The 15,835-nt window shown below is 49.8% G+C and overlaps 1 protein-coding gene across 1 annotated transcript in view; it reads right to left on the bottom strand.

The window, feature by feature from the left end:
- LOC110528432 (serine/threonine-protein kinase WNK2) overlaps window positions 1-15,835 on the bottom strand; it is a 63,192-nt gene that overhangs the window by 22,581 nt on the left and 24,776 nt on the right. Inside the window, exons 10-12 of the mRNA XM_090242228.1 lie at window positions 13,980-14,153; window positions 12,936-13,088; window positions 4,128-4,418 (exon numbers count right to left, since the gene is read on the bottom strand). Of these exons, the coding sequence (XP_090098354.1) occupies window positions 4,128-4,418; window positions 12,936-13,088; window positions 13,980-14,153 (618 nt within the window). The remainder of the gene's footprint in view (window positions 1-4,127; window positions 4,419-12,935; window positions 13,089-13,979; window positions 14,154-15,835) is intronic.

Here is a 15,835-nt window from a genome sequence, read left to right as displayed (position 1 = left end):
AGGGAACTGTAGGGTAGGGAACTATAGGGGAATGTAGGGAACTGTAGGGTACTGTAGGTAACTTTAGGGTACTGTAGGGAACTGTAGGGTAGGGAACTGTAAGGGACTGTAGGGAACTGTATGTAACTTTAGGGTACTGTAGGGTACAGTAGGGAACTGTAGGGTCAGGAACTGTAGGGTACTGTAGGGAACTGTAGGGTAGGGAACTGGAGGGTACTGGAGGGAACTGTAGGGAACTATAGGGAACTGTAGTGTAGGACATTGTAGGGTACAGTAGGGGACCGTAGGGTAGGGAACTGTAGGGTACTGTAGGAAACTGTAGGGTACTATAGGTAACTTTAGAGTACTGTAGGGAACTTTAGGCAACTGCAGGGTAGGGAACTTTAGAGAACTGAAGGGAACTATAGGGTACTGTAGGGAACTGTAGGGTACTCTAGGGAACTGTAGGGTACAGTAGGGAACTGTAGGGTACTCTAGGTAACTTTAGGGTACTGCGGGGTACTGTAGGGAACTGTAGGGTACAGTAGGGAACTGTAGGGTACTGTAGAGAACTGTAGGGTACTGTAGGAAACTGTAGGGTAGGGAACTGTAGGGTACTGTAGAGAACTGAAGGTGAACTGTAGGGTACTGTAGGGAACTGTAGGGTACAGTAGGGTACTGTAGGGTACTGTAGGTAACTTTAGGGTACTGTGGGGTACTGTAGGGAACTGTAGGGTACAGTAGGGAACTGTAGGGTAGGGAACTGTAGGGTACTGTAGGGAACTGTAGGGTAGGGAATTGTAGGGTACTGTAGGTAACTTCAGGCTACTGTAGGGTACTGTATGGAACTGTAGTGTAGGGAACTGTAGGGTACAGTAGGGTACTGTAGGGTACTGTAGGTAACTTTAGGGTACTGTGGGGTACTGTAGGGAACTGTAGGGTACAGTAGGGAACTGTAGGGTAGGGAACTGTAGGGTACTGTAGGGAACTGTAGGGTAGGGAACTGTAGGGTACTGTAGGTAACTTCAGGCTACTGTAGGGTACTGTATGGAACTGTAGTGTAGGGAACTGTAGGGTACTGTAGGGAACTGCAGGGCACTGTAGGTAACTTAGGGTACTGTGGGGTACTGTAGGGAACTGTAGGGTACAGTAGGGAACTGTAGGGTAGGGAACTGTAGGGTACTGTAGGGAACTGTAGGGTAGGGAACTGGAGGGTACTGGAGGGTACTGGCGGGAACTGTAGGGAACTCTAGGGAACTGTAGGGTAGGGAACTATAGGGGAATGTAGGGAACTGTAGGGTACTGTAGGTAACTTTAGGGTACTGTAGGGAACTGTAGGGTAGGGAACTGTAAGGGACTGTAGGGAACTGTATGTAACTTTAGGGTACTGTAGGGTACAGTAGGGAACTGTAGGGTCAGGAACTGTAGGGTACTGTAGGGAACTGTAGGGTAGGGAACTGGAGGGTACTGGAGGGAACTGTAGGGAACTATAGGGAACTGTAGTGTAGGACATTGTAGGGTACAGTAGGGGACCGTAGGGTAGGGAACTGTAGGGTACTGTAGGAAACTATAGGGTACTATAGGTAACTTTAGAGTACTGTAGGGAACTTTAGGCAACTGCAGGGTAGGGAACTTTAGAGAACTGAAGGGAACTATAGGGTACTGTAGGGAACTGTAGGGTACTCTAGGGAACTGTAGGGTACAGTAGGGAACTGTAGGGTACTCTAGGTAACTTTAGGGTACTGCGGGGTACTGTAGGGAACTGTAGGGTACAGTAGGGAACTGTAGGGTACTGTAGAGAACTGTAGGGTACTGTAGGAAACTGTAGGGTAGGGAACTGTAGGGTACTGTAGAGAACTGAAGGTGAACTGTAGGGTACTGTAGGGAACTGTAGGGTACAGTAGGGTACTGTAGGGTACTGTAGGTAACTTTAGGGTACTGTGGGGTACTGTAGGGAACTGTAGGGTACAGTAGGGAACTGTAGGGTAGGGAACTGTAGGGTACTGTAGGGAACTGTAGGGTAGGGAATTGTAGGGTACTGTAGGTAACTTCAGGCTACTGTAGGGTACTGTATGGAACTGTAGTGTAGGGAACTGTAGAGTACTTTAGGGAACTCTAGGGAACTGTAGGGTATGGAACTGGAGGGTACTGGAGGGAACTGGAGGGTAGGACACTGTAGTGTACAGTAGGGAACTGTAGGGTACTGTAGGTAACTTTAGAGTACTGTAGGGAACTCTAGGGAACTGCAGGGTAGAGAACTGAAGGGGACTATTGGGTACTGTAGGGAACTGTAGGGTACTGTAGGGAACTCTGGGAAACTGTAGGGTAGGGTACTGTAGGGAACTGTAGGGTACTGTAGAGAACTGAAGGGAACTGTAGGGTAGGGAACTGTAGGGTACTGTAGGGAACTGTAGAGTAGGGAACTGTAGTGTACTGTAGGGAACTCTAGGGAACTGTAGGGTAGGGAACTGGAGGGTACTGGAGGGTACTGGAGGGTACTGGAGGGTACTGGCGGGAACTGTAGGGAACTCTAGGGAACTGTAGGGTAGGGAACTATAGGGGAATGTAGGGAACTGTAGGGTACTGTAGGTAACTTTAGGGTACTGTAGGGAACTGTAGGGTAGGGAACTGTAAGGGACTGTAGGGAACTGTATGTAACTTTAGGGTACTGTAGGGTACAGTAGGGAACTGTAGGGTCAGGAACTGTAGGGTACTGTAGGGAACTGTAGGGTAGGGAACTGGAGGGTACTGGAGGGAACTGTAGGGAACTATAGGGAACTGTAGTGTAGGACATTGTAGGGTACAGTAGGGGACCGTAGGGTAGGGAACTGTAGGGTACTGTAGGAAACTGTAGGGTACTATAGGTAACTTTAGAGTACTGTAGGGAACTTTAGGCAACTGCAGGGTAGGGAACTTTAGAGAACTGAAGGGAACTATAGGGTACTGTAGGGAACTGTAGGGTACTCTAGGGAACTGTAGGGTACAGTAGGGAACTGTAGGGTACTCTAGGTAACTTTAGGGTACTGCGGGGTACTGTAGGGAACTGTAGGGTACAGTAGGGAACTGTAGGGTACTGTAGAGAACTGTAGGGTACTGTAGGAAACTGTAGGGTAGGGAACTGTAGGGTACTGTAGAGAACTGAAGGTGAACTGTAGGGTACTGTAGGGAACTGTAGGGTACAGTAGGGTACTGTAGGGTACTGTAGGTAACTTTAGGGTACTGTGGGGTACTGTAGGGAACTGTAGGGTACAGTAGGGAACTGTAGGGTAGGGAACTGTAGGGTACTGTAGGGAACTGTAGGGTAGGGAATTGTAGGGTACTGTAGGTAACTTCAGGCTACTGTAGGGTACTGTATGGAACTGTAGTGTAGGGAACTGTAGGGTACAGTAGGGTACTGTAGGGTACTGTAGGTAACTTTAGGGTACTGTGGGGTACTGTAGGGAACTGTAGGGTACAGTAGGGAACTGTAGGGTAGGGAACTGTAGGGTACTGTAGGGAACTGTAGGGTAGGGAACTGTAGGGTACTGTAGGTAACTTCAGGCTACTGTAGGGTACTGTATGGAACTGTAGTGTAGGGAACTGTAGGGTACTGTAGGGAACTGCAGGGCACTGTAGGTAACTTAGGGTACTGTGGGGTACTGTAGGGAACTGTAGGGTACAGTAGGGAACTGTAGGGTAGGGAACTGTAGGGTACTGTAGGGAACTGTAGGGTAGGGAACTGTAGGGTACTGTAGGTAACTTCAGGCTACTGTAGGGTACTGTATGGAACTGTAGTGTAGGGAACTGTAGGGTACAGTAGGGAACTGTAGGGTAGGGAACTGTAGGGTACTGTAGGGAACTGTAGGGTAGGGAACTGTAGGGTACTGTAGGGAACTGCAGGGTACTGTAGGTAACGTTAGGGTACTGCAGGATACTGTAAGGAACTCTAGGGAACTGCAGGGTAAGGAACTGTAGAGAAAAGTAGGGAACTGTAGAGTAGGGAACGGTAGGGGACTGTAGGGTCCTGTATGGAACTGTAGGGAACTGTAGGGTAGGGAACTGTAGAAAACTGAAGGGAACTGTAGGGTACTGTTGGGAACTGTAGGGTAGGGTACTTTAGTGAGCTGTAGGGAGCTGTAGGGTCGGGATCTATCTGTGTAGCTACCTACCTCTTGGCTGTCCTCAGGTTGGGAAACGGTAGATATGGACTCAGTTTCCAGGTTCTGCTGAGTCGTGGGCAGGCTGGTACCTTTCTGGGTGCCAGCCTGCTGCAAGGCTGCAGCCAGAGCCGAGGCTGGAGCCAGGGGTGGGGCCGGGGCTGGACTCTCAGGGAGTGTCTGATCAGACCCGGCTGCAGCAGCAGGGTCTGGGGACAGGACGGCAGGCTGGACGGGGTGGAGCGGGGCCAGTGGTGACACCGGAGCCTCTCCCTGGGGGTCCTGAGGGGCACCAGTCTGGATCTGGAGGGAGGAATAACTTAGGTATTACAGTACCCTTTTTGCCACTGCTGCTAACATTGTACAACCCATAGAAATAGACAGCCAGGTCACCTGTCATATAAGTCAGTTTTCAGAACCGGCCACTAGAGGCAACAGTAAGCGCTAGGGTTTTACTAGGGTGTTGTGGAAAGGGATGGTGGATAGGCGTATGCATCTCCCTCTGATTCCAAAGGTTGCAAGTTCGAATCCAGCGATAGAAAGTAGTTTTTTAAGATTTTGGTTTTAAGCCAATCCCAAACCCTAAACCTTACCATAACCATTCAGAGTTAATGCCTAACCTTAAGATTTCAGAGTGTATGCCTAAACTTCACCTTAAACACTTCAAAATTTGACATTGCAACAAATTCTAAATTTGACATTTGAGAAATATTGATGAACGTTTAATTCAGACATGAGACTGTGAGTGCTAGTTGGAAATAGAAGGAATGGAACGGGCATCCCCATTCAAGTCAATGATGGCATAATAGGTGGACTGGAGGCCACCGGGAGCATACCCATAGGAGGGAAGCAGGAAATAAAAGCAGAAAGTAAAAGCAGGAAGTCTACCCATAAATCTTTGAGATTTCCAGTCAAATTGCCAGGGTTAGATGTTCCAATTCTATTTCTATGGTACAACCTACTAGTTCATCCAAATGTGTGTTCTGAACTGTGCTACTGTCCATGTCTTACTGTCCACATTCCAACTTAAAGTAAAAATGCAAAGCCAAATTATTTGGAAGGTTTTGTAAATCCAGTATACGTAATGTAAGCTACGGTTGTAAATTCCTGTACCTTTCCACAGATTACCAGAAACCCTGGTTAGAGGACTGTGAATGTCCTTACTCCTTCTCACCTAATTCCAGGAATCTTCCAAACGGGATTTCAGGAAAACTAGGTAATTTGGGGGAAATCACTAGAATTTTACAACCCTACAGTGAGCATTAATTAGAATATTCATATGGAGAGGTTGCTCTGCCACGTGTTTCTCAGGGAGGTGGGCAAGGGGGGCGGTAGGGTGTACATGGGAGAGGGGCAGGTGGTAAGAGGGTTGGAGAGGGGGGAGGTCTTGCTGAGGGGTGGCAGGATAGACCGACTGATGCCATGGCTGCTGTCAGGGCATCCTAGGGGGCAAGTTCATTGCAAGCAGGGGGATGGGTACTGCCATGCCTAACATCTGCTGGGGTTGTTGGGCCAGGGACACTGGGATCTGGGGGGTGCCAACGGTGGTTAGGGAGGGCACAGTACAGTAACAGGGGCTGGGGGGACCAGGTACAGGGAGGGAAATCCTTGGGGGGTAGACAGGGCACAGAGGAGCTGGGTAGTAGGGGACAAACTCGCATCCGCCTGGTACCCCACCATGGCAGGGTAAGGCAAGGAGGGAAACTATGGGGAAAAAAAGTGAAATAAACATAATGAAAACGTAATAAACACACAGCTTTAATCTCTCTGTTTTCCACATGCATCAGTTTAGATTAGGAGTGAAACAACCCCTGATCTTAATTCATTAATTAAAGGTCCAATCCATAACTTCTGTGTCCCCAGTGACAACAATATAAAGTACAAACACAATCAACCTGAAACAAAAACAAAGAAACAAAACAAGATGTATGATTTTCACTATGGAGAGAAGCCTGTTCCTTTTCTTCATTGGTTTTGCAGTACGTGTGCACTCACAAAGACCTTCGATCGCTGTCAGTCCTACAGGGCACTTTTTGACCAGAATTCTTACATGTTACTCTCATTACTTATTACTTATTACTTGCTAATGGATTATGCATTTACAGTTATGATCAAATCTATATGATATACAGTTGAAGTCGGAAGTTTACATACACCTTAAACTCAATTTTCACATTTAATCCTAGTAAAAACTCAGTAAGTCAGTTAGGATCACCACTTTATTTTAAGAATGTGAAATGTCAGAATAATAGCAGAGAGAATGATTCATTTCAGCTTTCATTTCTTTCATCACATTCCCAGTGGGTCAGAAGTTTACATACAATCAATTAGTATTTGGTAGCATTGGCTTTAAATTGTTGAACTTGGGTCAAATGTTTCTGGTAGCCTTCCACAAGCTTCCCACAATAAGTTGGTTGAATTTTGTCCCATTCCTTCTGACAGAGCTGGTGTAACTGAGTAAGGTTTGTAGGCCTCCTTGCTCCCTCTGTTACGGTGCGTGAATGAGGACCCAAAAGCGAATTAACTTAAACAGAGCTTCTTTAATTACCAAACATAGGTAGGCTCAGACGGACCGGCAGATTCCGACAGGACAAGACATGGTTACAGCAAACATGACGACAGTCTGGTTCAGGCATGAAACACAACAAACAAGAATCCGACAAGGACAGGAACAAAAACAGAGAGAGATATAGGGACCTAATCAGAGGTAAAAGGGGAACAGGTGGGAGAAGGGGTGACGAGGTAGTCAAGAGGAGACAAGGAACAGCTGGGGGAAAGCGGGGGAGAAAAGGTAACCTAACAACGACCAGCAGAGGGAGACAGGGTGAAGGGAAAGGACAGAGACAAGACACAACATGACAGTACATGACAGTACCCCCCCACTCACCGAGCGCCTCCTGGCGCACTCGAGGAGGAAACCTGGCGGCAACGGAGGAAATCCTCGATCAGCGCACGGTCCAGCACGTCCCGAGAGGGAACCCAACTCCTCTCCTCAGGACCGTACCCCTCCCAATCAACGAGGTACTGGTGACCACGGCCCCGAGGACGCATGTCCAAAATTCTATGGACCCTGTAGATGGGTGCGCCCTCGACAAGGATGGGGGGGGGGGGGGGAGACGAGCGGGGGCGCGAAGGACGGGCTTGATGCAGGAGACATGGAAGACCGGGTGGACGCGACGAAGGTATCGCGGAAGAAGAAGTCGAACTGCGACAGGATTAATGACCCGAGAAATACGGAACGGACCAATGAACCGCGGGGTCAACTTGCGAGAAGCCGTCTTAAGGGGAAGGTTCTGAGTGGAGAGCCAAACTCTCTGACCGCGACAATATCTAGGACTCTTAGTTCTACGCTTATTAGCAGCCCTCACAGTCTGCGTCCTATAACGGCAAAGTGCAGACCTGACCCTCTTCCAGGTGCGCTCGCAACGTTGGACAAAAGCCTGAGCGGAGGGGACGCTGGACTCGGCGAACTGAGATGAGAACAGCGGAGGCTGGTACCCGAGGCTACTCTGAAAAGGAGATAGCCCGGTCGCAGACGAAGGAAGCGAGTTGTGGGCGTATTCTGCCCAGGGGAGCTGTTCTGACCAAGACGCAGGGTTGCGAAAAGAAAGACTGCGTAAGATGCGACCAATAGTCTGATTGGCCCGTTCTGCTTGACCGTTAGACTGGGGGTGAAAGCCGGAAGAGAGACTGACTGAAGCCCCAATCAAACGGCAAAACTCCCTCCAAAATTGAGACGTGAATTGCGGACCTCTGTCCGAAACGACGTCTGACGGAAGGCCATGAATTCTGAAAACATTCTCGATGATGATTTGTGCCGTCTCTTTAGCAGAAGGAAGCTTAGCAAGGGGAATGAAATGAGCCGCCTTAGAGAACCTATCGACAACCGTAAGAATAACAGTCTTCCCCGCTGACGAAGGCAGTCCGGTGACAAAATCTAAGGCGATGTGAGACCACGGTCGAGAGGGAATAGGAAGCGGCCTGAGACGGCCGGCAGGAGGAGAGTTACCGGACTTAGTCTGCGCGCAGACCGAACAAGCAGCCACGAAACGACGCGTGTCATGCTCCCGGGTGGGCCACCAAAAACGCTGGCGAATGGAAGCAAGCGTACCCCGAACGCCAGGGTGGCCGGCTAACTTGGCAGAGTGAGCCCACTGAAGAACGGCCAGACGAGTAGGAACGGGAACGAAAAGAAGGTTCCTAGGACAAGCGCGCGGCGACGGAGTGTGAGTGAGCGCTTGTTTTACCTGCCTCTCAATTCCCCAGACAGTCAACCCGACAACACGCCCCTCAGGGAGAATCCCCTCGGGGTCAGTGGAGGCTACTGAAGAACTGAAGAGACGAGACAAAGCATCAGGCTTGGTGTTCTTAGAGCCCGGACGATAAGAAATCACAAACTCGAAACGAGCGAAAAACAGCGCCCAACGCGCCTGACGCGCATTAAGTCGTTTGGCAGAACGGATGTACTCAAGGTTCCTATGGTCAGTCCAAACGACAAAAGGAACGGTCGCCCCCTCCAACCACTGTCGCCATTCGCCTAGGGCTAACCGGATGGCGAGCAGTTCGCGGTTACCCACATCATAGTTACGTTCCGACGGCGACAGGCGATGAGAAAAATACGCGCATGGGTGGACCTTGTCGTCAGAGAGGGAGCGCTGAGAAAGAATGGCTCCCACGCCCACCTCTGACGCGTCAACTTCGACAACGAACTGTCTAGAGACGTCAGGTGTAACAAGGATAGGAGCGGATGTAAAACGATTCTTGAGGAGATCAAAAGCTCCCTGGGCGGAAACGGACCACTTAAAGCACGTCTTGACAGAAGTAAGGGCTGTGAGAGGAGCTGCCACCTGACCTAAATTACGGATGAAACGACGATAGAAGTTCGCGAAGCCGAGAAAGCGCTGCAGCTCGACGCGTGACTTAGGGACGGGCCAATCAATGACAGCTTGGACCTTAGCGGGATCCATCTTAATGCCTTCAGCGGAAATAACAGAACCGAGAAATGTGACGGAGGAGGCATGAAAAGTGCACTTCTCAGCCTTCACAAAAAGACAATTCTCTAAAAGGCGCTGGAGGACACGTCGAACGTGCTGAATATGAATCTGGAGTGACGGTGAAAAAATCAGGATATCGTCAAGGTAAACGAAAACAAAGATGTTCAGCATGTCTCTCAGGACATCATTGACTAATGCCTGAAAGACAGCTGGAGCGTTAGCGAGGCCGAAAGGAAGAACCCGGTATTCAAAGTGCCCTAACGGAGTGTTAAACGCCGTCTTCCACTCTTCCCCCTCCCTGATGCGCACGAGATGGTAAGCGTTACGAAGGTCCAACTTAGTAAAAAACCTGGCTCCCTGCAGGATCTCGAAGGCTGAAGACATAAGAGGAAGCGGATAACGATTCTTCACTGTTATGTCATTCAGCCCTCGATAATCTATGCAGGGGCGCAGAGACCCGTCCTTCTTCTTGACAAAAAAAAACCCCGCTCCGGCGGGAGAGGAGGAGGGGACTATGGTACCGGCGTCAAGAGCTACAGACAAATAATCTTCGAGAGCCTTACGTTCGGGAGCCGACAGAGAGTATAGTCTACCCCGGGGGGGGGTGGTTCCCGGAAGGAGATCAATACTACAATCATACGACCGGTGTGGAGGAAGAGAGGTGGCCCTGGACCGACTGAACACCGTGCGCAGATCGTGATATTCCTCCGGCACCCCTGTCAAATCACCAGGCTCCTCCTGTGAAGAAGAGACAGAGGAAACAGGAGGGATAGCAGACATTAAACATTTCACATGACAAGAGACGTTCCAGGAGAGGATAGAATTACTAGACCAATTAATGGAAGGATTATGACAAACTAGCCAGGGATGGCCCAAAACAACAGGTGTAAAAGGTGAACGAAAAATTAAAAAAGAAATGGTTTCACTATGATTACCAGAAACAGTGAGGGTTAAAGGTAGCGTCTCACGCTGAATCCTGGGGAGAGGACTACCATCCAGGGCGAACAAGGCCGTGGGCTCCTTTAACTGTCTGAGAGGAATGTCATGTTCCCGAGCCCAGGTCTCGTCCATAAAACAGCCCTCCGCCCCAGAGTCTATTAAGGCACTGCAGGAAGCTGACGAACCGGTCCAGCGTAGATGGACCGACAAGGTAGTGCAGGATCTTGAAGGAGAGACAGGAGTAGTAGCGCTCACCAGTAGCCCTCCGCTTACTGACGAGCTCTGGCCTTTTACTGGACATGAAGTGACAAAATGACCAGCGGAACCGCAATAGAGACAGAGGCGGTTGGTGATTCTCCGTTCCCTCTCCTTAGTCGAGATGCGGATACCTCCCAGCTGCATGGGCTCAGCACCCGAGCCGGCAGAGGAAGATGGTAGTGATGCGGAGAGGGGGGCGACGGAGAGCGCGAGCTCCTTTCCACGAGCTCGGTGACGAAGATCAACCCGTCGCTCAATGCGAATAGCGAGTTCAATCAAGGAATCCACGCTGGAAGGAACCTCCCGGGAGAGAATCTCATCCTTTACCTCTGCGCGGAGACCCTCCAGAAGACGAGCGAGCAAGGCCGGCTCGTTCCAGCCACTGGAGACAGCAAGAGTGCGAAACTCAATAGAGTAGTCTGTTATGGATCGATTGCCTTGACATAGGGAAGACAGGGCCCTGGAAGCCTCCTCCCCAAAAACAGATCGATCAAAAACCCGTATCATCTCCTCCTTAAAGTCCTGATACTGGTTAGTACACTCAGCCCTTGCCTCCCAGATTGCCGTGCCCCACTCACGAGCCCGTCCAATAAGGAGAGATATGACGTAGGCGACACGAGCAGTGCTCCTGGAGTAAGTGTTGGGCTGGAGAGAAAACACAATATCACACTGGGTGAGGAACGAGCGGCATTCAGTGGGCTCCCCAGAGTAACACGGCGGGTTATTGATTCTGGGCTCCGGAGATTCGAAAGCCCTGGAAGTGGCCGGTGGATCGAGGCGGAGATGGTGAACCTGTTCTGTGAGGTTGGAGACTTGGGTGGCCAGGGTCTCAACGGCATGTCGAGCAGCAGACACTTCCTGCTCGTGTCTGCCTAGCATCGCTCCCTGGATCCCGACGGCTGAGTGGAGAGGATCCGAAGTCGCTGGGTCCATTCTTGGTCGGATTCTTCTGTTACGGTGCGTGAATGAGGACCCAAAAGCGAATTAACTTAAACAGAGCTTCTTTAATTACCAAACATAGGTAGGCTCAGACGGACCGGCAGATTCCGACAGGACAAGACATGGTTACAGCAAACATGACGACAGTCTGGTTCAGGCATGAAACACAACAAACAAGAATCCGACAAGGACAGGAACAAAAACAGAGAGAGATATAGGGACCTAATCAGAGGGAAAAGGGGAACAGGTGGGAGAAGGGGTGACGAGGTAGTCAAGAGGAGACAAGGAACAGCTGCGGGAAAGCGGGGGAGAAAAGGTAACCTAACAACGACCAGCAGAGGGAGACAGGGTGAAGGGAAAGGACAGAGACAAGACACAACATGACAGTACATGACACCCACACACTTTTTCAGTTTTGCCCACACATTGTCTATAGGATTGAGGTCAGGGCTTTGTGATGGCCACTCCAATACCTTTACATTGTTGTCCTTAAGCCATTTTGCCACACCTTTGGAAGTATGCTTGGGGTCATCGTCCATTTGGAAGACCCATTTGCAACCAAGCTTTAACTTCCTGACTGATGTCTTGAGATGTTGCTTCAAAATATCCACATAATTTTCCTCCTCATGATGCCATCTATTTTGTGAGATGCACCAGTCCCTCCTGCAGCAAAGCACCCCCACAACATAATGCTGCAGCCCCCGTGCTTCACGGTTGGGATGGTGTTCTTCGGCTTGTAAGCCTCCCCCTTTTTCCTCCAAACATAACGATGGTCATTATGGCCAAACAGTTCTATTTTTGTTTCATCAGACCAGAGGACATTTCTCAAAAAAGTATGATCTTTGTCCCCATGTGCAGTTGCAAACAGTAGTGTGGCTTTTTTTTATGGCAGTTTTGGAGCAGTGCCTTCTCCCTTGCTGAGCTGCCTTTCAGGTTATGACGATATAGGACTCGTTTTACTGTGAATATAGATACTTTTGTACCTGTTTCCTCCAGCATCTTCACAAGGTCCTTTGCTGTTGTTTTGGGATAGATTTGCACTTTTCGCACCACAGTATGTTCATCTCTAGGAGACAGAACGCGTCTCCTTCCTGAGCGGTATGACGGCTACATAGTCCCATGGTGTTTATACTTGCGTACTATTGTTTGTACAGATGAACGTGGTACCTTCAGGCGTTTGGAAATTGCTTCCAAGGATGAACCAGACTTGTGGAGGTCTACAATTTGTTTATGAGGTTTTGACTGATTTCTTTAGATTTTCCCATGATGTCAAGCAAAGAGGCACTTTGAAGGTAGGCCTTGAAATACATCCACAAGTACACCTCCAATTGACTCAAATGATGTCAATTAGCCTATCAGAAGCTTCTAAAGCCATGATATCATTTTATGGAATTTTTCAAGCTGTTTAATGGCACAGTCAACTTAGTGTATGTAAACTTCTGACCCACTGGAATTGTGACACAATTAATTATAAGTGACATAATCTGTCTGTAAACAATTGTTGGAAAAATGACTAGTAGATGTCCTAACCGACTTGCCAACACTATAGTTTGTTAACAAGAAATGTGTGGAGTGGCTGAAAAACAAGTTTTAATGACTCCAACCTAAGTGTATGTAAACTTCCGATTTAAACTCTATCGGTGTTGCTTGAGCGTCATGAGTCTGTCAAGCGAGACTATCTACTTCCCACCTCTGTCTTGATCTGTAGTGGCTCAATAGGGGGTGTGGCCTGGGCAGGCTGCTGTAGAGGGGGAGGAGCACTGCTGGCCAGGAAGGCAGCTGATTGGACCAGACTGGTGGTGATGTCAGAGCACTGCTCAGGTAGAGGCTGACTGGTAGACAACTGTAGTAGGAGAGAGAGATAGAGAGAGAACGAGAGAGAGAGAGAGAGAGAGAGGGGGGGGGGGGATGGGGAGAGAGGATAGAGGCGAGGGGACAGAGACAGACAGGCAGGGTGAGTAAACGTCATGACAAAGTTAATTGAACATCTATATCTGTCCTGTTCCACAAACATAATCTATTGCCTCAAACACTCTACCTGTCCTGTCACCAAGTCTGGTTGGCAAACAGCCATATCTGTCTATTTTTTCTGTCTGACTGGTACACGTACCAGACATACACACATGTCACCGGGTCTGGTTGGCCACAAACACATATGCACACACACACCCAGAAACACACACACACCCACCCACACACAAACACACACACACTCACCCACACACAAACACACACCCACACACACACACACCCACACACAAACACACACCCACCCACACACAAACACACACCCACACACCCACAAACAAACACACACCCACACATAAACACCCACCCACACACACACACCCACACACCCACAAACAAACACACACACACATAAACACCCACCCACACACACACACACACACACCCACACACACACACACCCACAAACAGACACCCACACAGAAACACAAGGCTCCGGGCTCACACATACACACCACAGGGCTTGTCTATGTGTGAATATACTGTACTCACAGCTGAGAACAACAAACATCACAGCCACCTTCATCTCTGCTCATTGAACAGAAGCCTGGGGACAGACAGCATCTGACTGGACAGTCAATATTTTGTTATTGAGAGTCCCACAAACTATCACTTCTCATAGCTACACACTCACAGGTACACACACACATGTACATACACAAACACACATTCACACCCAAGTGTTGGATTCAGAACAGACCCTTACCTCCTGGTTGGGCTGGACAGGAGCAGTAAGCTGTGCCTGTGCCTGTCCAGTGGGGACATGGGCAGCAGCTGAGAAGCTCTGTGTTGCAGCTGGTCTGCTCTTATGTACTGTAGGCCCTGGTGTGGCTGGAGCAGAGATATGCCGAGCCTGGGGCTGGGTCAATCCTGTACTGGGCTGGAACACACAGGGGAAAGGCTGGCTTTCAGCTCATGGCTAAGAAGATCTATAACACATCATATAGAACAATCATCTGGAGAAGAAAATGAACATTGAGACCAACACAAAAAAAATCATCAGCATCTTCAACTGAGAAATGTTCCTTCACAGGAGCAACACAGGAGTTAATCATTGTGAGCAGGGTTGATATTGCTGCTGGAAACTGCAGGATAAAGGGGAGAGGCTGTTGCAGTAGTAAGGGGATCTACACAGGTGATCCATCATATCATAGAATAAATAGTAATCCAAGACGTTCTCTGTCTGCTGAGGAGGGATCAGAAACAGCTAGAACTGAGGCTAGGGGGAAGTGTTGCAACATTTCAGTAACTTTTCCAAATTACCCAGGTTTTTCAGAAATCGCAAGAGGAAGATTTCCAGAATCAGGTGGGAATAAGCAGGAAATCTGCAATCCTAGTTTTCCTGATCAGGATTTCTGGAAGACCTGGGAAATTTGGGAAAGTTATCGGAACTTTGTAATCCTATTAGGGGTGGATTTTTGATTGGGAAGTATTGTTGCGCTTGGTCATCATGGGAGGGACAGAGGAAGCTGAGCAAAGCAGGAAGAAGAACCAGCCCCATGCCCCTGCTGCAGCTAGGTCGGGTGTCGCTATGGCAACTGATGGGCATGGTCAAAGTTCAATCAAGCCTGTCGTATCCCTGACCTACCATTGTGCCACCTGGACCACCTGGTCTGCCTTCGCTGTCATGTGGCGATAGAAGCAGAGCCTTTTCCAAACTCAGGCCCAAGCCCAAGCCCTGGTCTTGATTAGAATGCTCAAGCACAGGAGAGGTGGGCTGGCTTTGGCCAGGCCAGTAGGCCCCGGTGTCTGGTGGTATAGGGGAGCTGGTCCTGCGAAGCCCAGCCTTTCCATAGCTTTGGCTGGGCCAGTAGGCCCCGGTGTCTGGTGGTATAGGGGAGCTGGTCCTGCGAAGCCCAGCCTTTCCATAGCTTTGGCTGGGCCAGTACAGGGTGTCTATTGGTGTTGGGGAGCTGCTCCTGCGACTGACGATGTGTCTTAGACAGTGGTTGAGCAGGGACAGACCTCCACTAGAGGAGCGGACCAATAGGTAAGGAGGTGGGGCAAGATTTGAGGGTGTGGTCCAGAAGGGAGATGGTGGAGCAGACAGGGAGGAGGTGATTGGAGGGAGATTGAGCAGTGAGAGGAGGTGGGGGGAGATTGATGGGGGGGTGTGGACTGGTAAGCACTGGGGAGAGGGAGGGAGGGGGGGCATTTGGGGGTAGCCTAGAGACTCCCCGGTCTCCATCCTGGTCCTCAGTAGAAGGTCAAAGCTCGCACAGGCTCTGCAGGAGTGGGAGTGGGAGTGGGAGTGGGAGTGGGAGTGGGGCAGGGGCAGGGGCAGGGGCAGGTCAGAGGGGCATTGTATGGGCTTTGTAACCAGTATGGCAGGATGGGAGTGATTGACTGATTGACTGATTGAGTCATGGTAGGAACACTGATGATGCTGGAACAGTGGAGGGGACAGGACAGGATCCTGAGGGGGAGGGGGGAGGGAGGCTGCTGCGCACTCCTCTGAAATTCCGTCCCCTTCTCGGCTCCCACGTAGGGTATTATCTCGTTTGGGACAGAGGTGGCAGTGAGAACGACTCAGTGGCTTAGGGAGAGAGTGGGCCCTGCACA

Source organism: Oncorhynchus mykiss, chromosome 7 (assembly GCF_057628025.1).
Source record: "Oncorhynchus mykiss isolate SJ-2025 chromosome 7, ASM5762802v1, whole genome shotgun sequence".
Lineage (NCBI taxonomy): Eukaryota > Metazoa > Chordata > Actinopteri > Salmoniformes > Salmonidae > Oncorhynchus > Oncorhynchus mykiss.
The sequence above is the reverse complement of the archived record's forward strand: the minus strand, read 5'-3'. Positions and strand labels throughout refer to the sequence as shown.